At 42.2% G+C, this 22,788-nt stretch overlaps 3 protein-coding genes across 7 annotated transcripts; 1 reads left to right on the forward strand and 2 right to left on the reverse strand.

The window, feature by feature from the left end:
- The first annotated feature begins 116 nt into the window (after window positions 1–116).
- On the forward strand, window positions 117–9,820 carry zgc:112982 (uncharacterized protein LOC503771 homolog). 4 transcript variants are annotated; one of them, XM_042705935.1, is made up of 11 exons: window positions 117–594; window positions 685–712; window positions 2,147–2,782; window positions 3,312–3,962; window positions 7,500–7,672; window positions 7,796–7,892; window positions 8,015–8,075; window positions 8,309–8,442; window positions 8,572–8,680; window positions 8,988–9,096; window positions 9,311–9,820. In XM_042705935.1, exons 3-11 carry the CDS (start codon window positions 2,157–2,159, stop codon window positions 9,322–9,324), a joined length of 1,974 nt encoding a protein of 657 aa, XP_042561869.1. In that variant the 5' UTR covers window positions 117–594; window positions 685–712; window positions 2,147–2,156; the 3' UTR covers window positions 9,325–9,820. The 4 variants fall into 4 exon arrangements, with proteins under 4 accessions (XP_042561869.1, XP_042561871.1, XP_042561870.1 ...); XM_042705937.1 differs by having other exon boundaries at window positions 119–712; window positions 8,312–8,442; XM_042705936.1 differs by having other exon boundaries at window positions 122–712; window positions 7,503–7,672.
- Window positions 9,821–9,909: 89 nt separating this feature from the next.
- lipib (lipase, member Ib) lies at window positions 9,910–16,970 on the reverse strand. Of its 2 annotated transcripts, XM_042705939.1 has the most exons (10): window positions 15,064–16,970; window positions 13,518–13,894; window positions 13,024–13,132; window positions 12,655–12,756; window positions 12,210–12,299; window positions 11,692–11,859; window positions 11,512–11,601; window positions 11,296–11,404; window positions 10,998–11,171; window positions 9,910–10,733 (listed from the first exon to the last, which is right to left on the reverse strand). In XM_042705939.1, exons 1-10 carry the CDS (start codon window positions 15,119–15,121, stop codon window positions 10,646–10,648), a joined length of 1,365 nt encoding a protein of 454 aa, XP_042561873.1. In that variant the 5' UTR covers window positions 15,122–16,970; the 3' UTR covers window positions 9,910–10,645. The 2 variants fall into 2 exon arrangements, with proteins under 2 accessions (XP_042561873.1, XP_042561872.1); XM_042705938.1 differs by lacking the exon at window positions 15,064–16,970 and having other exon boundaries at window positions 13,518–14,435.
- A 2,931-nt stretch (window positions 16,971–19,901) lies between these two features.
- On the reverse strand, window positions 19,902–22,523 carry zgc:112408 (uncharacterized protein LOC550260 homolog). The gene is made up of 7 exons (XM_042705941.1): window positions 22,460–22,523; window positions 22,261–22,370; window positions 21,742–21,811; window positions 21,433–21,519; window positions 20,986–21,212; window positions 20,404–20,538; window positions 19,902–20,090 (listed from the first exon to the last, which is right to left on the reverse strand). The coding sequence occupies exons 1-7, from the start codon at window positions 22,521–22,523 to the stop codon at window positions 19,902–19,904; spliced, it is 882 nt and encodes a 293-aa protein (XP_042561875.1).
- Between the last annotated feature and the right edge of the window lie 265 nt (window positions 22,524–22,788).

Consider the following 22,788-nt stretch of genomic DNA (forward strand, 5'->3'; position numbering starts at 1 on the left):
TAACTTAATCCGAAATAATACTCCATCGCAGTAATATTAGCCTACATTAGCTCACAAATACTATTGTTTACCTTACAATAGGCTACCCCTTTGCCAGGAAATTCACATTTACTGGGGGGGAACATAAGCGTGCAGATTTTGTTGTTGTTGGGGAAAGCAAAAGAATACCAGAAAAGTAGATCTACATTTGGATTTTTCAGTGCATTTATTTTCCTTTTTGGCATTAAAGAAATAGACAATGAAAACATAATACCACAATGGTTAGGCAATACAACAAGGTAAATGCTACAGATATTAAGATTTTTTTTTTTTTTTTTTTGGTAATCCTTTACAGATTACAACATAACATTGTGAAGTCTAAGGATCTTTTATCATTTTGGTCCTTGACCCTTTTCCATTGGAGACAAAAACGATTAAAACAAATTCGTGCAGTGATACATACTTACTCTTGGGGCGCTGTTAGATTTTTCGTGTACGTTTTTGCGCCGGAAGCGTTTTGGGGGTGAAAAAACGGGGAAATAAACGGGAGACTTCGGTACTACGTGACCGAGCAAGGAAACTTCGAAAGTCTTGTCTTCGGAATGAGTATTGAATGTTAGTGTATTTTTCGATAATATTGTCAGAATGTATTCTTTTTAAATCCTGTAAGTGACTGGTATTTTTGGTGGACATATCTTCCTTCAGGAAGATAGCGAGCTATCTACGCGCCAAGGTAAGTACAGCCTCAGGCAGGCATTAGCACGGAAGCTAGAATACATGGGTGGTTTGGCGATGCTTTCTGTGGCTAGGCATATTTTTGATCCTACAGTTACAGTTACAGTGATTGAGGTATTACTTGATGGTTGATCGCATGTAAGCATATTTAAATGCGTGTAAGGTCGTGCTGTTTACGTTTGTATGCCCATCTTAATTCTGCTGCATGGCGTCACATAATGCTTTGTGTAATTACTTAATGTGTGTGATTATTTAGCACTTGGCTAGCTTATTATGAGGTTTTTCGCTCCGAGGAACAATTTCACAGATCACCAACGAAGCTCTCATGCTAACGTTAAGCTACTAGGGCCTCTTCTTTTGAGATGAACACCGTGAGCTTTGGTTGATTAAGTTGTTCTGTCGTGATTCGTGCACTCGGAAATACTTCTGTTATGTTGATCCTGAGCCCTCACCATGTCCAGGTTTTTCCCTTTAAATATATGACCGCTTCTTCCTTCACTGATGCGCAAACATATAAATCTACTGTCAGTTGCACGTTTATGTACCCCTGGCGAAAATGTATGCAGTCTAATACAGCGCTCTTCCAATACATTCCCCTTCATGGTTGTTAGAATGTTCAGTTTATGTTGAAACAGAGGTGCCGATTCAACTGCATTATAAGTTTGGAGGACGTGATAGTTTGTGGTGTTGTTAAACTGTATAGAATTAAACACATAGGTGTTCTTGCGATTTAGCCTAACATCGCTGATTGAAATGGGGTGGTTAAAATCATTGAAATGCATGTCAGTTCAACTCAACACAATCACCTGCACCACAAACTGCAGTCTCCAAATATTATCACCGTTGAATCAACAGCTTTATAAAGAATATTAAACAAATACTGAACATTATGAACTTCATGGAGCTAATTATTGCAGAACTGGTATATTAGACTGTTTTAGTTAAGTGTTCTGAGGATGTCGTCATTTTGTAGTCCATTATGAACCCTTGTGTCAAAGCCATTTTCTCTATGGGAAGATAACGTGGGGATTTTGAATAATCAATCCTACCAACATCTGTTGGTAACAAAGTACTCTGAAATGTTCCTGTTTTGCCCTACATATTTTTTTTATTGTCCTGTGATCTTCTATGGGGAGTGTAGGGTGAAGCCTGCTTTGTAGGTGCCATTATTCAAAATCCTCATATTATTTTCCATATACTATACTTATATTCATATATAGGCAAAATATGGTGTTTTGTAGTTCATCTTCAGAGGTCTACGTACTGGCAAGTGAGTGTATATCGTTGTAACATTGTCTTGTGGTTCAAGGTGAAAATGTCACAACCACCCATTAATTCGCACAGCAGCTATTAATGTGTCAAACTTGAGTTTAAGTTAATACTAATTTATTCTGAAATTGACATAATTTAATAATGTTTTACATTTGAACAGAAACACTACGATGTATAAAAGGAGCCCAGGAAGACGTGGTGAGAGACCTTTTACAGACGCTTATGTCCCTGGTCATGATTTCGATCCGCCATGGAGAGTCCCTGAGGCACACAGCCCCCAGCATTGGAATGATGCGCATTTTCCAAGGAAAGGGCCCTCAAATGAATGGGGCAGGTTCAAAGAAGAGTTCATGCCACACGCCGACCGAAGACCACAGTCATCGGAGGAGTACAAGCCCAGACGTTCACCCTCAGAGTACTCAACTCGTCAGAGAAGTCCCCCGGGTGAGCTGCCTTTGGGATATGCAGAGCGGCGGAGGTTATCCCCAAAAGCCTTTGAAGAAAGACAGACCCACTCTCCCAGACGGCTACCCAGAGAGAGCCTACCATCACTGTTGACCTTTGACCATCACCACAGACGTCCAGTCCCCAACTGGGGCAAGAACGAGCACGGCGTAGGCCACCCTGAAAGGCAGGAGAGTGGTGCAGGCAGAGGGCAGAGGGGACCCCGAGGGTCCAGTCCCAGAGGCAGATCATTTAATCGGTCGCAGGAGAAGAGGCATGACCGGATGGAGCATGGCTTTTACACAGAGGAGCACAACGAGCGGAATAGTGAAAGGAGCCCGTTTTCCGATAGGTACAGGAAGAGTAAAAATGCCAAATCATTAAATTACACATCAGAAGGCCACAGTCTCGGAGGCTGAGACGAGAAGAGAATCTGATTGCAATATCCCACAGAAGACGACTGAAAGCAGTATCCCATATCTTTAACACACATCTCTTGCTCATATCGTATATCATCAGTTTTAGCTTTTGCTGAGTGAATTATTTAGTGTAACATTTAAGTTGTGATATAATGGTAATCTCAACAGGTAAAACTTATATTTGTCAACATTTGTTTTGAAGTGTGTGAAATATTTCAAAGTGGTTATATAATTTGATGTCTGGCCAAAAAGCTGTAGTTTTAATTTGGCAGGGTGTAAGAGTATATGCCACAAAACATCCCTTACAACACGGTCTTATATTGCGGCATAATTTGTTAGTTTCCTGTGGTAAGTATGTAATAGGATGGGTAGCTATAGACTATTACCTGAGCAGTTCCTGTTGGCTAGTATCGAGACAAGTATCTTGTGTATTGAACATTATTGCCTGCTTTGTCGACACAGGTTACAGCCCAAGAAGTCAGAGTTTAGAGACCATCGCCCTGATAAAAGATCCAGAGATTTGGGTCATTATGAGGACCACGGTGGCCCTCAAAGGCCCTACAGCCGAAGTCCGAGCCGTGCACCTGTCATTGTTGAGCATGACCATGGTATCTCACAGCGTGGAGGAGTGAACAGGAGTGGAGCAGGAGAAAGGAGGGACCACGTCCACCATGCAGAACCTCCACAGGATAGACACAGGAAGGAGGGAAGGCATGATGCTCGTGAGGAGCCAAGGATGGAACCTCCCCCTAAAAGGAGGAGAAGTCCTTCACCTCCTAATGTTCGAAAAAGGCACAATGAGCCATTAGGAGATCACAAGCGGCCATATCACATCCAGGAACAACCCACAAGAGCACCAGTTCAGGATGTGGACTTGAGGCCAGACAGAGTGGACCATGGTGGCTACTCGGGCCCAAAGTGGGAACAGCAAAGACCAGATGTTAAACAACAAAGAGGCAAGGCCGCACCAGTGATTGCTCCACAAAGGCCGCCGTATCGGCACAGGAATCCAAACGTGAACAGAGATGCATCCATAACACCAAGAGTTGATACCAGTGAACAAGAAACTCTCAAGATCAGGGTGGACATGAATCGCTCCATGGGTCAAGACAGGTAAAGTCTTGCCATTTCCAACATTGTAAGGTATGGTTGAAAGTTCATGCTTCCTTTCTAAATCATGCTCTGCCCCCAGCCCTGTGTAAAAGGATTCTCTTCAGATCCAGAAGCCTGATCGTGAGGCACAATGTGAACAGTTGAAGTGGACTATCACTGAATGCTGGAACCGTACTTCTCTATGGCAAGTTAGAAGGAATTCTGCAAAGTTGATCCAGTCATACTCCAAACTAAATTATTACTATCCTCCCCATCACATTCAAAGGAAGTCTTCAAGACCGCACAGAGTCATGTTCCTTCTAGATATCAAGTCAGAATGTAAACCTCCAGTTTTTCACAAAAGAAATGGCCAGTCCGTCATGGGTATAAGAACTTTGAGAAGACTTGACAGTGGTTCTTTCATGTGAGTGGAGATCCTGAACTGCAAAAAATCAGCACAGAGGACTTGCTGAACACACCAGATGTAAACTATGGACTTACAGTGTCATGGAGTTGGAAATGGAGAAAGAATGCTCTGCATTCTAACACGACATTATTCATGAACTTGACTGAGGAAAGAGCTCCAGTTTTTTTGGAATGCCATCAATTTTTTTTACAAATGTGAAGTCAAAGATTTTGACATGAGTTAATTGGACTTACTTGACAATCATTCAGAGGGATAGAACACTACATAGCTGCAGGCCCAAAAGTGGTGAAATCATCCATGTCCTAAGTGGCGACACAGTATTCTAACTCGGACTGTCCATGCAACTGAACATCACTGTGTCCCCTCTGAGAAGCCTAGTATTGGTTTTATTAAAGGCTCTTTCTGCTTTCCACACACCATGATGCACGTCACTCAAGAAGGAAAAGCACCAACAGCTACATTTTCTAGAAGATATAATCTGTCCCTATTGTACACCAGGATGCTTTTCAGCAGATGGACGGAAACCCTCTGCATCACTCGAGGGAGTCAGAGCCCTCTGGTAGCTCTAAAACCATCATATCCTTGACTTGAGTCTTGACTTTTGATTTTCCATTCCCAATAAGGGTGAAGTTATCCAAACAGTGGTTACTTCCCTGGTCAAAAGGGGATTTACTGGACAGTACTTGAACTTGAGACCATGATCAGTCTGGATTTGACTATTAGACTGGATGATCATTCTGGAGGATGAAGTGGACTTTCCATGAATGGTCAAGTTTAAAAGCTCTTAATCCAAAATAGTGGATTCACTCCACACTGGTTTTGCAAGAAAGATATGTCCACCAAAATGCCAGCACTTACCTACAACAAAGAAATACGCTATTTTATGTCGGCTTACTTTTATTTTAGTTCATCCTTGGTACATCCTTAAGGTAAGTCGGCATGTTTTTTTTTTTTTTCTGCAATTAAGACTCCAGCTGGTGGTGTTCTCATTCTGTCCGATGTTGGTAATCTCATCTAATGGATATCTCCAGAGGCAATGGGTTGACCCTACCATTTCTGCAGTTTTACATCAATTTGTCAAAACATCTTCTGACCCCCTGTGGCATTCATAAAGCAACAACAGTGGAGCTCCGGAGAGGAAGCTATACAGCAGAAGCACTCCAACAGCTGTTCATATTCCATACAGAACCACTCCAAAAGCTGTTCATATTCCATACAGAACCACTCCAAAAGCTGTTCATATTCCATACAGAACCACTGCCTCATTTCAAGTCCTCAGGATGAAGCTTCATCAGGATTGTGAACTGGATTACTAAACAGCCTTTTCAACTCTGAATATCAGGATTGACACATCTGCAGAAGATTGCTCCATTACTCCACTTCCTGTTTACAGCTTTGAATAAATAACAACAATGTTACGGCTGACACTTGATGTTGATGGATGTGTTTGATATCGGCGCCCACTATTCACCCCTTATAAAATCCACTGGACTGTAATGCATTATGAAGAGTTATTTGCCCCCTGTGCTTCATACCAATTTTCCATTTGCTCCACTCTCTCAGGAGTCTCCATTCCAAATGAAAAAATGATGTGGCCCTTAAGGAAAAGTCATTCTCAAGCATCAACAGGATTGTTGTTTCTGAGTGCCCCCATTATGTCCTGCCTTTTTAAACTTCAACAGGAAAACGGACCCGATTTTTAGATAGCAGAAGAGGAGTTCAACTTGGACGAGGTCAATACTTTGACAGACATTGACTTCACAGACATTTGCCAGGCTCTTTGTACATAAAACATGGAAAACTCCACCTGCTAGAAGAATGCATTTGACCTAGGTTGGGCTGACCAGGACAGCCTTGCCTTCTAATGATAGGAGGATGGACAACAGCAACATACAAGCCACAACACTGCCAACAACTTGTCTTCCTTCAACTCTAATGAACAACAGAGGAGGAATGCATCACATTGACATGGGTTTCAGTTGAGCTCCACTGCCAATGGCCAGGCAACAGCAGCGTATTGGATTACGGGCAAACATACTTGACCGGGAAATGAATATATGACCAGCGGCATTCTCTGCTGTGCTAAACACTGCAGGAGTCGGCGTACGCTATGGAAGCTCTTCTCCATTGTGCCATCTAACGTCCATGTGGGTCTGTTATCCCACCAGCACATCAGCAGTTCAGAAGAGAACATCTCAAGAATACACTCTGGAATGCTATTGAGTGTTCTATCTGTGCTCTGTATGCAGAACCGCAATGTCCATCTTTAAGGAGTAAAATCACATTTCAATGTAATCCAAAGTTACAAATCGAAAGGACTCGGGCAAGCGAACACCACTACTACAAAGGCTTGAGGATCCCGAAAACTCTGTGGATGGATTTGTAGAGAGGGGCAAAATTGGAAGGGAAGCATGATCTTTCACCTGCCTTTGAGCCAGAAGGGGGAAATGAGTGTCTAAAAAGCATAACAATTTACATACTTTTCTACAGCACATTTCTTGAACCCATAGTTTGGTCTTGATCTATGTGATCTATTTTTCAACAGATGTATCGGATATTTAGAGAAAGTTTCATGGCTCTTCAGCAACAGCATTACGTATCTGTTCTCATCTTAAACAGGATTTTAAAACTGAGTGTCCATATGCATACATACATCTTTTATCAGACATATAAGTTATATGCTGCTTCCTTTAACAGTCCTGAAATCATAGAACCACTAACAGTGCAGTCATGCCTTATTTCCCCTGAGAAGGCTGTTTTCCCATTTCTGCCTCTCTTGTTGGCTAGTGCTGTGTACTATATTTATAGATCACTGCGTGATTTGAACACACTGATATTCTTCCTCTCCATGGGTAAGTGCACCCTGCAGATATTGGTAAGATAAACTGGTACAGGCAGCTCAAACATATGACAAGTGATGACCTCATGTTAGACCAACCTGTCACATGTTTGTTGAAAGTTACTTTGATTATTGACAATGATGGCTACATGGCTTTAGAATATAATCATATTTATGCTCCTGTTTTATCCATAAGGATTTTAGACAATAAGCTGTAGGTTTTTGGATTCACACCCAAGCCAGCACTCTGAGTCCCATGGTCACTTCCCTCTTTTGACCCTTTGTGTACCAGCAGCTCTTTCAGTTACAACTCAGACAGACAGCTGTCTTTGGATTTGGTCAATGTGGGTCGACAGCGACTGGACTTCCTGCCTATGCTGGAGCATTCCGGGACCTTCAGGGAGACCCCAGTGCACACTGGGACTTTTGCACAGGAGATAATCACTTTGGTCCATCAAGTCAAAGGTTAATTTACATTCATTTGTTCACTGAGAATGACTGGGAATACTGAAAAGCCAATACCTCAACTCAAGCCATAGATGTCATGGTAGCCTTCATGTCTTAATGCTTCCTTGTCTTCCCTGTCAGAAACTTACTTTAAAGGTGAAAATGTTACACTGAACAATCGCTTCTCCAGTGTCATGACTGCTAACCCAGAGGTGAATGAAGAGGTTGCGATGGACAAGTAAGTGTTTTCCATTTTATAGCCTATCTATTGGCCCTCCTGTCAGTGTGTTCTCTGCTCTTTTGTAGTTTTTTGCCGTTCGAGAAGTTACTTCACCTAATTTCTGTGTTTCTTCTTTGCAGAAGGATAAAAGTTTCTGTGCCCGAAATTATGCCCCTCTTCTCTAAGATTGAGAACACGCAGGTGAGCTGACAGATGGCACGTAATTAGCGTAAAAATATCCATAGCCTCTATATCCTGACGCTCTTACATGCCACTTATCTGGACCACATTACCTCCAAATTACATTTTTAAGTTAAATATGAAACTGAGCACTTTGAAGAGCTCTTGTTTTGAATCTAGTTTTCTGGCGAACATGCTTGTGAAAGACCCCCAGCCCCTGCTGGATTGGTCATAATTTCTTTGATTGCCTTTAGCAGCCACAGAGACGGCTGCTGGCCTGCGATCCCAGTGACCTCCGTCATGACCTTGAGAGGCGAAGACAGGAACGTCTAGAGGGAGTGAAGGTCACCATTTCTGGTGCCAGCTTCTCTCAAGCTGTGCCCGAAAGGTTTGTATAGCTTAAAATATGTGTATGCTACAGGGGCATCCACCCAGCTGTAGCGACCACATTGACATGTCTGACCTTGAGTTATGTTTGTTTTTAACCATATGAACCGATCATCTCCCTTCTTTCTAGTGTGGAAAGAGAGCCAGTTTTTAAAGTGGATGAGAGGAGGGGTGATGAAGATGACCGTCGCTGGGCTGAAGAAGGCCCAGAGGGACGCAGGGAGTGGGGTGGTCAAATGGTAAAGTTTGTCTGTGGGACAATTACACTAGTTCATGATGTTTTTACATAGATAAATACAAAGAATCATGGCTAGGTAGATAATGTATGTAGGATTGAGTTCTATTGCCAGTTTGTGGTGGGATGTTAAAGTCCCTTACAGTGCCAGACTTACAATCCATAGAACCATGAAGATCATTTCGGAGCCCACCTTACACATTGTAGTTGCTTTTACAAGTGTGTCTCTTTATTATTATTGTTGTTGTTGTTATTATTATTATTATTATTATTATTATTATTATTATTATTATTACGCTCCTGCTTTACAGACTGACATACGTCAAAGAATGTCTGAACCCAACCGGAGGGACTTCAATCGGAGGTTTAACCGCCCTGGGTCTCAGCCTGGCCCCAGCCGGCATTACAACAATGCTAATGGTACTACCTCCTGTTTCCATACTGTTTTATAATTACCCAGCAAACCTTTAACAAAGAAATCCAGCTTTTACATAAACAAGCATTTTCTGTTCTGTTCTAACCTCACTTAGATGTATTGTCCTTTCAGACAGGATGTTAGTTCATGTTGATCAGACGGTAACATTTCTGGTTTGCTAAGTAGGCCTAAAACTGATCAACCTCTTCATCCCTTAAGGTGCCAACTGGTAACCAGAAGACTCTCTGGGGGTGACCATTTGAGGAGAGAGGAAAGCACACTGTTCCACTTCCATTTCTGAAGAAGGACATGGAACAGTGGAACACAAGACGTGGAGCTGATTGAAATTAATTTCCGCTAAAATAAATCCTCAATTCGTGGATTACGCTGTTAACAAAGTTCAGCTCGGACAAACGGACTGAAAGGATCTAATGTAACGAGTATGTGTACAGTGTAATTACAATAACTACAGTGTGATGGTTCTGATTTATTTTCTTTCATAGTTTGTGTTTAATGTAGAAAAATAACATTTATGTATTTGAATGGTTGGTTTGGTATGGTTTGAAGATTGATTAATCATACTGACTAACATTTTCTTACTCTTCAGGTAATATTGTTTTAAGAACACATAATTTGTGCCCCACCCCCAATTATTTGTCATGCTTATGAGAGCCTTGGTTCATTCCTCATCTTGATGTATTTTGTCTAATAAACTTTCCTCTGGTTAAATCCTTTGTAATTTATCCGTTCTCGACCTTTTAGTACAGGACTGAAATCCCATACATTCTCCTCATAGGCATGACTAACAGCAACCACTCAGCTGACAAAGTTCTGTTAGCAAACACTTTACTTTAAATGTGAAGGTTTTAAAGTATGGTGAAGGACCATATATGAAAAGCTTTGATACGAGTCATGCTACACTAAATAAAGTATCAAACTCGTTTTACTTTTGAAGCCAGACAAATGTATTTCAGTGGTTTTGCAGGTTCTAATCAAATCAGTCAAGTCGGTATGTGCTTAGAAATGATTTTATTAGTTTTTTATTTTTATTTTATGTAATTAAAAAACAAATCTAGAAACATACACAAAGGTCAAACATGGTTAACACATAACTATACATAGTCACTGTAGTCTGAAAAAGCCATAGAAATATCTAAATAAAGTGCACATTGAGTTTTGTTCAAGCAGCACACAGTGAGACAACCATGCTGTGCTGTGTAATATTTCAATGCAGTTCATCTTATGATTTCTACTGGTCACACCTGATCTCACCTTACTGCAGGTCCATTTACAGCTTGAAAATGAAACCGGAAATTGGCAGAAACATTAAGGCACAGACCAGGCTTTGCTCAAAGACGCAGTCTTGTCATAACACGATAATCCCAGTGGTCAGTCAGGACCACTACAACCTTCCAAATATGCTGTAGCAGTTCTTTCAGTGTCTTCAGGCCAGAGAGACCTTAGAGTTCAGTCTCTTTGCTGAGTTTTGACTTGTGGAGGAAAGGTTAACTGTGATTTTCTTATGGCAGTGGTTTGAACTCCGTAGCATTGGCCTCAGTCGTTGGACTCACTGCAGGGCAGGGGTCTGAAGGACACCTCCATGTTCTCCTCTAGGATGATGTCATATCGGCACATCAGTGGCCTGTGAACGGAGATATTTTAGAGGCATGTTGACACAACGTGAATTGAGTGTCTGCCTTAAGTACCTTAACCTTAGCTTTATCATGCATGTGGGCAAAAGTTATAATTGTCCCTGTCCTTTACTCAGATACGGAATCACCTAATTAAGTATCAACACACCTTAATACATAATTACGTAATGGAAGTATTAACACACAAAATGCAAAGAGAAACATTCAAGTCATGTGAGGTTGGTGTTGTTTCAGAGAAAGAGAAGAACAGGAACCTCTCTGGCTGGTTCAGTGGCGTTATCCTGATGCGCAGCAGACGCAGCTTGTAGCGGGGTCCGATCACGTTCCCCGTGGAAATCCTCAGAGAGATCTTCTGAATTGGGTACAAGTCCTCATCAAACTGAGCCAGTAGTCGGGTGGATGTGTACTGCTCAAATCTGTACCGGTTGCTGAGGTGGAAGGGAATAAACAGAAGACCTCAGAGACATGGATCCACTGAGGAACTGAGATTTTTGAGGAATTGTGTTTGAGATCCTCAAGTTGGTCTGCCATGTAAACGTGTATAGGACTTACTGGTCCATTCTGGTTTCCATGACGTTTTTCCCACTGTGTAGTCGGAGGATGACGACTCCCCAGCGCAGATACTGGTTCCATGTGACGATGTCCACCCTGTAGCTGGTTTCTGGCACAGTGCAGAAGACTGTAAGATGTCTGTCATGTTTCTCATAAAATGTGGAGTTTCTCAATTAATTAAGGTATGGCAAGGAAGCAAGTCATGTAAGAACTTACTGCTGTATGGAAATTCGTTTGAGGTAGAAAAGAAGGCCCTGGTCTGTCCCAGCTTCACAAGAGTGTCCTTCCAGGGACTCATGTCGTACCCTGAGAAAAACAAAACATTTGGTTGAAGAAATAATATTCACTTAAGTTTAAGTCTGCTTGCTAATCTGCATTTTTATAACTTTCTCTCACCCAAGACAGGACAAGAGGCGGGCTTAAAGGCCTCACATTGCAGGCACTGTCCATTTAGGAAGTCATTGTAGGAGGAGCAGGGGTAGGCTGTGAGGTTGCAGGTGCGGTTGAGAGCACACAGGTAGAGGAATACAGACCGCTGATGGTCACACACAAAGAAGGCCTTCCCTGCAGGGGAGCAAGTTGGGAGTGAATATGGACATATGTGTCATGTGGGACTTGTTTTGCAGAAATCTGTAATTTAATTAAGGGGAAAATCTTCCTTCATCATTTTGTATTGAAATCTTATATTCTTATGAAAATGTTGAAATGTTCTCAGCCATATCTCCTACGTCAAAGTCCCTTGTTGATTACTGCAAAATTATATTTATTTTTTATATAATTATATAAATCTATAATCTATATCTATAAATGTGATCATTTTGAGGCAACCCAGCTTTGTTACCTAAATTTCCCTCTGGATAAATAAAGTATCCATCTATTTATCTATCTATCTTGTGCGTGTGTGAGTTTCTGACCTGAGAAAATGGTCTTTGGGCATCCTGGTTGGTCTGAGCCTCCATTGGCATAGAAGTCGATATGACCATGTGCCCCTCGGAGACCAAAACCTACAAAAACAGTTATGGAATACAGAAACATAAGGACATAAGATAAGGTTTGCAGTGAACACTATAAACCTCACAATTACTCTTTCACAGCAGTAGAACCTTTTTCCTGAAAACACAATGACAAAGACATAAACTGACATTGTATAATACATTGTCATTCCTACATTTAGATATTTAGCAGACTTTCTTCTTCAAAGCTGCTCAGAGCATAGGAAAGATGTACATTTTATATACCAAGGCATCACATCAATGCTGTGTTAAGCAACAGGAAAACTCTCTGGATAGTGACTCTAACAACCAGCCACAGTCAGAATGGCTCAATGTAATCCGCATAATATCATATACGTGGGCTTACCATCCATGTCTGTGTGTAGGACGTCTACAAACTGAGCATCGCTGGGATCCAGGCGTTCCTCTGGGGACACTCCTGCAAACATGGGCCCTGCCGGGTCCAGACCTATGTGATGGAACAGAGCGTTAGTCTATCTATCTTTACTGCCTCATATAAGGCTAAAATATGTGACTTTGGCTCAACAGAATAATTAATCATTTCTGGTGGGAATATGAAACAATAATATATATATTCAAAATTTGAATACATTTTAAAAAAAAATGTCACCATGAAACTTCTGTAACATTCTATGTAATGTCATTATAGATCAAGTATCTGTAAACTGCCTGCCCTCCATATATAAGAAATGCCACCAACCAGGACCTCTCTCACCTGTAATTCTGCCGATCTTGCCTCCCAGCATAGCCCCAATGAACCCTGCCACATGGGCCCCGAGGCTGATCCCAATCAGGTGGATGGAGTCCAGCGATGCTCCCTCGTCCTTTAACACAAAGACGGTGTTATGAGCACAATTCCTTATTCACCGTGTGTCTGTGTCAGTCTGTGCATTTGAGCTGTTTAATTTCAAATGAATCATGTATCCCTGCATGAGTATCCCTTACACTAAGCACAGGTCACTTTAGCGGATTTTAAAAGCACGTGCTTGCAGGTTAAGCGCTGTGTCAAAAGGCTACTGCTGCCGATGCCCAGCAGGAAACTTTCAAATACACTCTTTAAGGTTTTTCTGGTTTGTCCTCAGAGATCTCTTACATGTTCTAAAAACCTATTGGTTCTACAACATGGAACCCTTGAACGTGAACTAAATGTAAGCTAACAGGACAAAATGAAGCACTCAACAACCCCAAGAAACATTCGCTGCCGCTAACCTGCATCCTCTGAATGAACCCTGTCAGGTTAGCTGCAGTCCCGCGTGTGTTGGCGATAGCAGTGAAGTAGTTCAGGTTGCAAGCTCCACGGTTCCAGTCCACCACCAGGATATTCATGTCCTCTTGCCTGGCCAGCAGGTGCACGAGGTGATCGATCCAGATGGGCGGGGCGCCTGTGGGCCTGTACCCGTGGATTACGAAGGCTGTTGGCCTGGACAGATTGAAGAGCGGCTGGGAGGTGAATGTGTGGTGGGGAAGCTCCTGGCCGCACTCCAGCTTGGCACGGGTGTAGAGCAGCAGCCTCACGTACAGATTGGTCCCGATGAACGACTCGTGGAAGAACAGGTCAGTGAAGTTGTCACATTCGCTGTCCTGACCTGGAGTTGGGAGACAGGACCTGGTTTGATTAACCCAACATCTGATTAGTTTAGTTTCTCCTGTCACAACCTCGCCTGGAGATGCCGTGTGGTTGGCGTGTGTGTTATTCAAAGATATAACCATTGACAGGTATAATTACCCAAGCTATTTAGGTTGTAGCAGTAGCTCTAAAGAGCACATATAGAGTAGACTTATGAGTAGGAGGTTAGGCCACTTTTGTTAGACAGTTTCCTTGTGATTGCCTCTCTCCCAATGTTTTTTACCTGTCCACCTAAAGAGACTGAAAGAAGGGGATGTCTGTCAGCTTGGGTTCTTGCGACCCAATTCCCTCATGTCTAGCCTTTCTGATCCTCCTAAGCTGACGGCATCCTTGAGTTCTCACACATTATCATCATCATCATTACACGACGCCCCACTCGCCCCCCACATTCTCTCTCTGCCCTTTTTCCCGCTCTCTCCAGCTGAGACCTCATTATCTCTGACCACCTGAACCTTTGACATCCCCATTTACACCAGAGGCCTGGGTGTTGCGCACAAGCTCCCAGGGCTTTAGAGGTGATCTGTGGTCTGTAATTAGCGTGGACGTTCCAGGCACAATTGGATCATGCTTCTATAAAAAAGCAGGACATCCCACTTCTCACTTGGCATATCCTCAGGTTTTCTAGCCACCGGCATTCCCTGCTCGGCCCCTCGTCTGCCCAGAGGTAGCAGGTGGTGATTATGGCTATTGTTTATAAACATGGGGATCAAAGGAGAGTGTACAAGCATTTGTCTTCACCCCCCTGCCCCGGCTCAAGTCATGTGCTGTTCATTCATGAAAGAGGGCAGGTCCACAACAGGTCAGTCTGTCGTGTTGCTGTACTGTCCAGGCGATGAATCATTAATCATTAAGGTGTTTACTGCTGTACTTAGACACTGAACAGACTTTTCACTGATTCATCTGACAGAGATTTCACTGATGTGTCTGAAAGAGGTGCTATTAACCTTTCTGCTGAATATACTTTATGATCAGCGAATTTGTTAGCTTTTTTGGTAAGAAGAGACAAGGCAGACAAGAGATCTCTGATTGGACTAAGCATGTATGTCAGCTCTTGCACAGTGCGACACCTTTTACTCAGTCACTACTACACGTCATAATATCATGCTGTCAACAAGAACCCGGTCCTACCTTTGCAGAGCATCAAGACGCTGACCAAACATAGGACCTGCAAATGTAGCATCCTCATTGTGGTTTGAGCACGAGACTTGACAGAGAGAGGGAGGTAGAGAAGGCAGAGGTATCGGAAGGGATGAGGAACAAACAGAGTGCTCACAAAGTCTGGGGAACAACAGAGGAGTGCACAGAGAGAAGACGAGAGAGAAGGAGGAGGAGGAAGGAAAAAGGGCGGAGACTAAGAGATCAGTGGACTCTTTCAGACTTCTCTGCCCAGTCAAAGCACTTAGTCCAAGATTCTCCCGCAATGTCTAGAAAACTGGAGAACTGGCTATGTTGATTGGACTGACTGGTCAGAAACAGCACTGAATCTGATCAAAAGAAAGATTTGTTTAAAAAAAAACACACACACACACTCACACATATAGAATTTAAAAAATAAATGAAGAAAGTAAACATTGCAAATAAGTACTTTCAGATGTCAAGAAAAAAAAAATATTGCATAGGATGTCATTAGAGTTCCCCCAAGACCATAGGGTTGGAATTACAACCACATCTTTTACCACCAATCATCTCCTAAAATACATCCCCCACCCTCCACTCTTGTTCCTGCCATATTCTCTGTGCGCCACCCTCCACTTCTCCGGTAAAAGTGGCAGTCTCTCCTTGACTCTGCCACTCGTACGGTGCGCGTGCATCAGCGGCTATTCCCTCTAACCTTACGCAGGTCACCAACCACAGGGCGTTTCCGCCCACAAACCGCACCAGGCACAGAAAAGAGCCACATCAGCGAGTTTATTAATAGTGCCACAGGCATGAGCGGTGGTTAGCCGAAGTGCGCCCTGCAAGCATTTGCATCTATGTAATTTCCACATGGTGCACAGGATAAAAGGCTCAAGTTCAGCCCTAAGACTGGGACATCTAGTGATCCGTCAGGAGATCAGATCAGAAAGGAATTAAACAGGAGTTGTATGATTATACAAACGTGTTTCACAATCCGTTATGTAATTGTGTCTGGGGTGATGTGAAAAAAGTGTCACAAATAATATATGAGACCATGTAAGATAGTAGAGTACAGTAAATCTGTCGGCCAGATTAAGTGCAGTCTCTCAGTTACATCGTCTTTGACTTTGACCATAGTGAGGTTTGTGAGACAGATGAGAGAGGTGTGTAAGGAATGGGTTTAGGTCAGATAACCCTTCCTAAATCCAGGGAACGGGGGAATTTGCAGTGTTACAGCTGTAGAGGGAATAGTGCAGTAGCAGGAAGCATCAGTAAAAGCAAGCAAGATATAATAATCAAAAGGTAAGTAAACGCATGACAAGTTATAATGAACATAAAAATAAATAAACAAATAAAAACAAAATAAAATAAATAATGAATAAAAAAAAGACAGTGACATTCTACAGTGATATTGCACATGAGTGAATTGCCTGTCTTGCTCTGTGGAGTCTACTGGGAGCGGTGTTGTGAAGCTTGACAGCAGCAGAGCTGTGGTACCTCTCCTTCACACACCACGGGTGAAGCAGCCTGTCACTGAAGGAGCGTCAAAGTCAAAGTGGCCTGCATGGGGTGGGACATGTTCTCCCTTCAGAGATGATAGCTTAGCCATCATTCTCCATTCTCCCGCCACCATCTCCACTGACTCCAGGGAGCGTCCCTGGACAGAGCTGGACTTCTTAACCAGCCCGTCTGAGTGGATACGCTGCTCAACTGGTCACAATGCAGACCATGTTGTGCCTGGAAGGTTGAAGGTTAAACAGACCTGGAGCGCTCCAAGCTTCCTGCGCCAGAGCCTATGGTGAACTTAGCCTGTAAATCCACGCAGGTGAGGAGGCCAAACCTAGGCCAGCTCCAGTTTTTCATTTAAGCTTCCATAATAAGCCTTACTGGGCCGATTAGGTAATTCATATCCTTTGGTTTCCAAATATACTGAAAGCCGTGGCTTCCAAAAATATATGACCCACTGATGTGATTTAGAGATTGTATTGTATGCACATCATCACAAAAAATAAAATGTGCAACCATAAATGATGCATACAAGCATAAATGTGCACACATACAAGTGTTGAAAATTGTAAAATGACAGTAATGCCATTGCTTAGTAAGTGAATTTAGGGCACGAGGTGGCCTTGCTAATTTGACACGGAGATCAGGGAGATAGATTACGCATCTCACAAACCTGTGACCCTTGATAACCCTAATCAAATGGACAAGATCCGATTAGAAGGGTGACGCCTCTGCCTCTTTATCTTCCCTGTTGGCAGGAAGCAACACATACAGTGCCCTCCAGAATTATTGGCATCCTTAGTGAATATGAGCAAAACAGGCTATGAAAAAATGGTTTTGCTGTTCATCCTCTTGGTCTTCCGCTCAAAATATTCACAAAAATCATATCTTTTCATTGAAGTACAATTATTGAAAGAATTTTTTTTTTGAGAAACAAATTCCAAAACATGTGTGCCACAATTATTGGCACCCCTAGACAATCTTATAATTAAAATCTAACTGAAGTACATTTCCAGTCATGTTTTACATTTTTAAGTTTACTTGTTTGATTAGGAACTCTTAAGTGGTCAACCATGATTTCCCGTTTCACTGGAGTATAAATGTGAGGTGACACAGGCCGAATTCCCGTAGTCATTCATCACTATGGGAAAGACCCAAGAACACAGCGACAATGTGCAACGAAAGGTTGTTGAGCTCCACAATCAGGAAATGGATATAAGAAAATCTCTAAACTGTTTAAAATACCCATTTCCACTATCATGGCAATAGTTAAGAAGTTTAAAGTGACAGGAGAGGTTAAGAATCAGCCTGGAAGAGGACGTGTGTGTACATTGACCCCACGCACCGTGAGGAGGATGGTTCGACTGGCAAAAGAATCTCCAAGGATCACAGCTGGAGAATTGCAGAAGTTAATTGAGTCTTGGGGTCAGAAAGTCTCCAAAACTACCATCAGACGCCACCTATATCACCACAAGTTGTTTGGGAGAGCCTCTGCTGTCAATCAACAACAAACTAAAGCGCCTACAGTTTGCCAAATGTTACTGGGACTTTCAATGGGACCGGGTTATATGGTCAGATGAGACCAAAATAGAGCTTTTTGGCAACAAACATCAAAGGTGGGATTGGCGTAGACAGAAAGATAGCCATACAGAAAAGCACCTCATACCCACTGTGAAATATGGTGGCGGATCTTTGATGTTGTTGGGCTGTTTTTCTTCCAAAGGCCCTAGACATCTTGTTAGGATACATGGTATCATGGACTCCATCAAATACCAGCAGATAATAAATTAAAACCTAACAGCCTCTGCCAGGAAGCTTAAAATGGGCCGTGGTTGGACCTTCCAGCAGGACAATGATCCGAAGCACACCTCAAAATCTACAATAGTTCACCGACCGCAGAATAAAGGTTTTGCCATGGCCCCAACCTAAACCATATTGAAAATCTGTGGGATGGCTGAAGAGGAGAGTCCACTAGCGTCGACCTCGGAATCTGAAGGATCTGGAGAAATACTGTATGGAGAATAGGTCTCAGATCCCGTGCCATGTGTTCACCAACCTCATCACGCATTATAGAAGAAGACTCAGAGCTGTTATCTTGGAAAAGGGAGGCTGCACAAAATATGAAATGAAAGGGTGCCAATAATCGTGGCACACATTTTTTTGAGAAAAATATTTGTTTCATGATAAGAATTTATTTCTTTTTACAATTTTGTTACTGGAATTAAAGGTTACATTTTTGTGAATATTTTGAAAGAAAGATCATGAGGATAAACAATAAAGAATTTTTTTCGCATCTCATTTTGCTAATTTTTACTAAAGGGTGCCAATAATTCTGGAGGGCACTGTAAGTGTGCATTTGGACCAAGTCAATTTAATTTTATTTAAAATTCCTCCGTTTGGAGATTAGCCCTGTAGCAGTTGGGGGGTGAGGTAAATAGCAGATGAGTAACTCAATCATGACTCAAGACTGTTCTAGAAAACTGTCTGTACTTCTCCTAAATATCTTTAGAGTCTTTACATTTTTGTACTCAACTTCCACTGAAGTTTGTTGTTAGGAGGACAAAAATATGACCATATGTGTGAAACTTCACATAAACAAAACAAGATCCAGTAGGTATCTTTTTATCCCACTACCACCAAAAAAACCCTTTTTCTCAAGAAATGACTAGCTGAAAAACTATGAAAGAGTGTGCAGATGCTGGATACTTTGTTTGTGGCTGAGAGTGTTATTTCCAAGGTGTTGGGGACATCTCCGTCCTTTGAGTTCCACAGCTCCCAATCCCATTCACTACCCTTCTTAGATGCAATGCTGCCTATGGCACCATTAATATAACTTAGTACTAGTATATCATGAATTGTGAAAAAATGGTGACATGAACCAATACAAACTGATTCAATTTAGTTTAATGTTTTGTTGTTTGTTTGTTATGGAGAATCTCCTGGGCCCTTTCTGCGCTCGTCATTGTGTGGGACTTCATCTCACCACACACATAAAATAAAAACATCATGTCTGCAGCTACAGCTGTTATTTATCAGTGAGGAATTCATGCTACCCCCTCGCAAATAAACACCTAATATATTGGCGGCTTATTCATCAATGTGTGGGACTGCATTTATACTGCCCTTATTTAAAAAGATAACATCATGTCTGGTTCTGGTTTGGGTTCTGTTTAGTTAGTTGGCTCATGTTCCACCTACAATTCAATTAAATCTTCTGTGTGGGTATACCTGCTTCATTAATTAACATGTTATATGGGACTCCACCCTGCGCCCTCCAGAATCAAAACACAACCTCCTGTGTGTGGCTATAGGACTCGTGATTCGCTAGTGAGTCATCTCAATGGTTATTTCTTCATGAAGGCCGACATCATGTCTAGAGGGATGGGGAAGATGACGGTGGAGTTCTTCTCGCCGGCGATCTCGGACAGCGTCTGCAGGTAGCGCAGCTGCAGGGCAGCGGGCGACTGAGACATCACGTCCGCAGCCTCCTTCAGGGCCCTGGAAGCGTTCATCTCGCCCTCGGCTGCAATGACCTGCATCAGAACCCAGTGTACCATTCACACTCACTCTCATTCCCCTTTGGAATAAATGATGCACTGATGTAAACTTATTATATGCACTTAGATATAAACATTGTATTTATTTAATGCCTCTGTCGGTGGAGACAGTAATGCCAATTTTCATTAATGGTTTCACATTTGTATGACCTGAAATATTATACCATCAGCCAGTCATTGTCATTTGTCCCTCTATTTTAAGTTAAATGTGATCTGAATGCATTGCTCTCTTATTTCCTTGCTCCAGAAATAACAATGAATGAGTGTGCACATGTTTGTGTATGCTCACCTTGGCCCTGGCTTCCCGGGACGCCTCTGCCTCTGCAGCCATGGCTCTCTGCAGACTCTGGGGCAGCTTGACGTCCTTAAGCTCCACTCTCTCCACTTTGATACCCCAGTGTTTGGAAGCCTCGTACAGCACCACCTACTGGACAGATACCATTACTGCAAGAAGAAACTGGACATGCTTTTCAGAGCAACCATAGTTTTGTGAATGAAAAAGTAAGTGTTTGTAAATGTTTTGAGAATTGGTCATCCACAAGGACAATCCAGAAAATAATATTATATTTAAGAATGACTGAAAGAAAAATGTGATTAATTGAACGTGTCATTGTCCAGACAGTGGTCAGGGGTTGGGCATTGAGGTTAACATGAGGGACATTTTGCATTTATCTCTTTATAGGCAACAGAGGTGAAACCCTAGACAGCCACTAGACCCTAGGGTGGGCATCAGATCTGAAATGGATCAGTGTCAGGTCAGTCGTCTTCTCAACTGGGGTTTCATCCCCTGCTGCCGATGAGGTCATACAATGATAAAGATGCCAGATCTGGCCCTGATCTTATTCACATCAATCCTAGACGAGGGCCTGACCTCCATCTGTTCAGCCATCTCCTCACGGTCCATCAGGAGCTCCGCCAGACTCTTCGTGCCCAGCATGTTTCTCAGGGTGGTCTGTGCGATCATTTGCGTGGCCACGTTTGCGTCCTCCACTTGGACGAGGTTCGCGATGGGATTGAAGACGCGATAATACACCACAGCATCAACCATAATGGTCACTGAGTCTTTGGTAAGTACCTGTATTAGGAAAGCAGTACAGGCTCATTTAATTTAACCTCTTCCACATTAACACATTCATTTACACACTTTCACTTTCATACATGTTGCCTGGCATACATGCTAATGCATTTTATACAGTGACAGTCTCCTTAAAATAAATATGTGCAGTAATTGAGCGCAAGCACTAGAGGTCAGTCTACCACTTCAGTGTCGTGCTTCACAGGGAGAGGGTGTTTCAAAGTGTAGCGTAACACTGTGTACTTAACTCCTGGGGAGGTATGTTGAACGACACTGTCCTCATGTCAACCTTTCGAAAAGTGTCCACGCATGGGATAACCCATAAAATGCCTGTATAATAGACATTTTCTATTATTACAATTAGTAATTCAATTAGTTCAGAAATCTGGGCAATCACAATATGTTTATCCTTATATTAATGGGAATCTAATATTTAATTTCACTAACTAATTTTTGGGTTTCTCCAGCCAACCGAATTTTTTCCACCAATGATCAGCCTAATATACAGAGTTCTTCTTTTTTACATATCACTACAGTGGAAGAGCTACTCACCAGGGCCCTTTGCTCGCCCCGCGATTCGCCCCAAACGGAAGATCACAGCTCTCTCATACTCTGCAACAATCTGCACAGGGAGCAAATTACACATTTCCAACATGTGACTTTTCAAGACATCCTATTGGCTAAATAGACCTCACAGACAGATATGTTAACAAATGAGTCTGAGCAGAAACATACATACAAACACAAATAAGTCTAAGCAAAAACATACATACAAACACAAAAGTCCAGAGGTGCAACCCCATGACTAGTGGAGAAAGTTGTAAAGGACCAATGACATACTTTACTGAAATCCATGACATCCTTAAACTGATAATGTTGTGTACTGACACATTGTTAGCAAGATGGCAGCGTGAATTCAATATTCATACAATATTCATATAACATTGATATTTTCTGTACTCTCCACCGTTATTGAGAATCACAGGGGTTTGAACAGAAGGTCCGTAACAACATTAAGTTACTCTATTATTATAAATGATTTATTAAACTATTAAATGTTGGAGTGGTGACCTTTAGGCAGCTCCATATGCTCAGAGGGAGGGTTGCGATGATCAGCACCATGGAAAGAAATGTAAGGAGGATCCCACATAATCCAGAACCACACGATGGTCCATCATCCCCTGAGAGAAACACACATAAACTTCTTTAGAAGATCATCAGTTAATACAGTGAATTCTGTACATTATACGTATTTGATGAGTAAGTCTACCTGTTTCGATGTTGTCTCTGTCCGTTGCTTCATCAGTGTCTTCCCCAACTTTATGAAGGGGCATCATTTATTTGACTGCGACAGATTAATTCCACTAAAGAGTTGCTACCTGGTCTAAATCAGTCCGAGTTCTTAAACCTGCCTTTAAAAGGAGCTGATTTCCAAGAACCACCTTTTTCTCACACCAAACAACAAGGGAAGCAGGTGCATCATATCACTAGGCAACATAACTCGCTCCACGCAATCTATTTTTCATAGTGTGACTTTTCCATGCTGTTATCTAAACATCTAAATGTTCAAGCGATGGAAAACATATCACTATGGTTGAT

Source organism: Clupea harengus, unplaced genomic scaffold, assembly GCF_900700415.2.
Source record: "Clupea harengus unplaced genomic scaffold, Ch_v2.0.2, whole genome shotgun sequence".
Lineage (NCBI taxonomy): Eukaryota > Metazoa > Chordata > Actinopteri > Clupeiformes > Clupeidae > Clupea > Clupea harengus.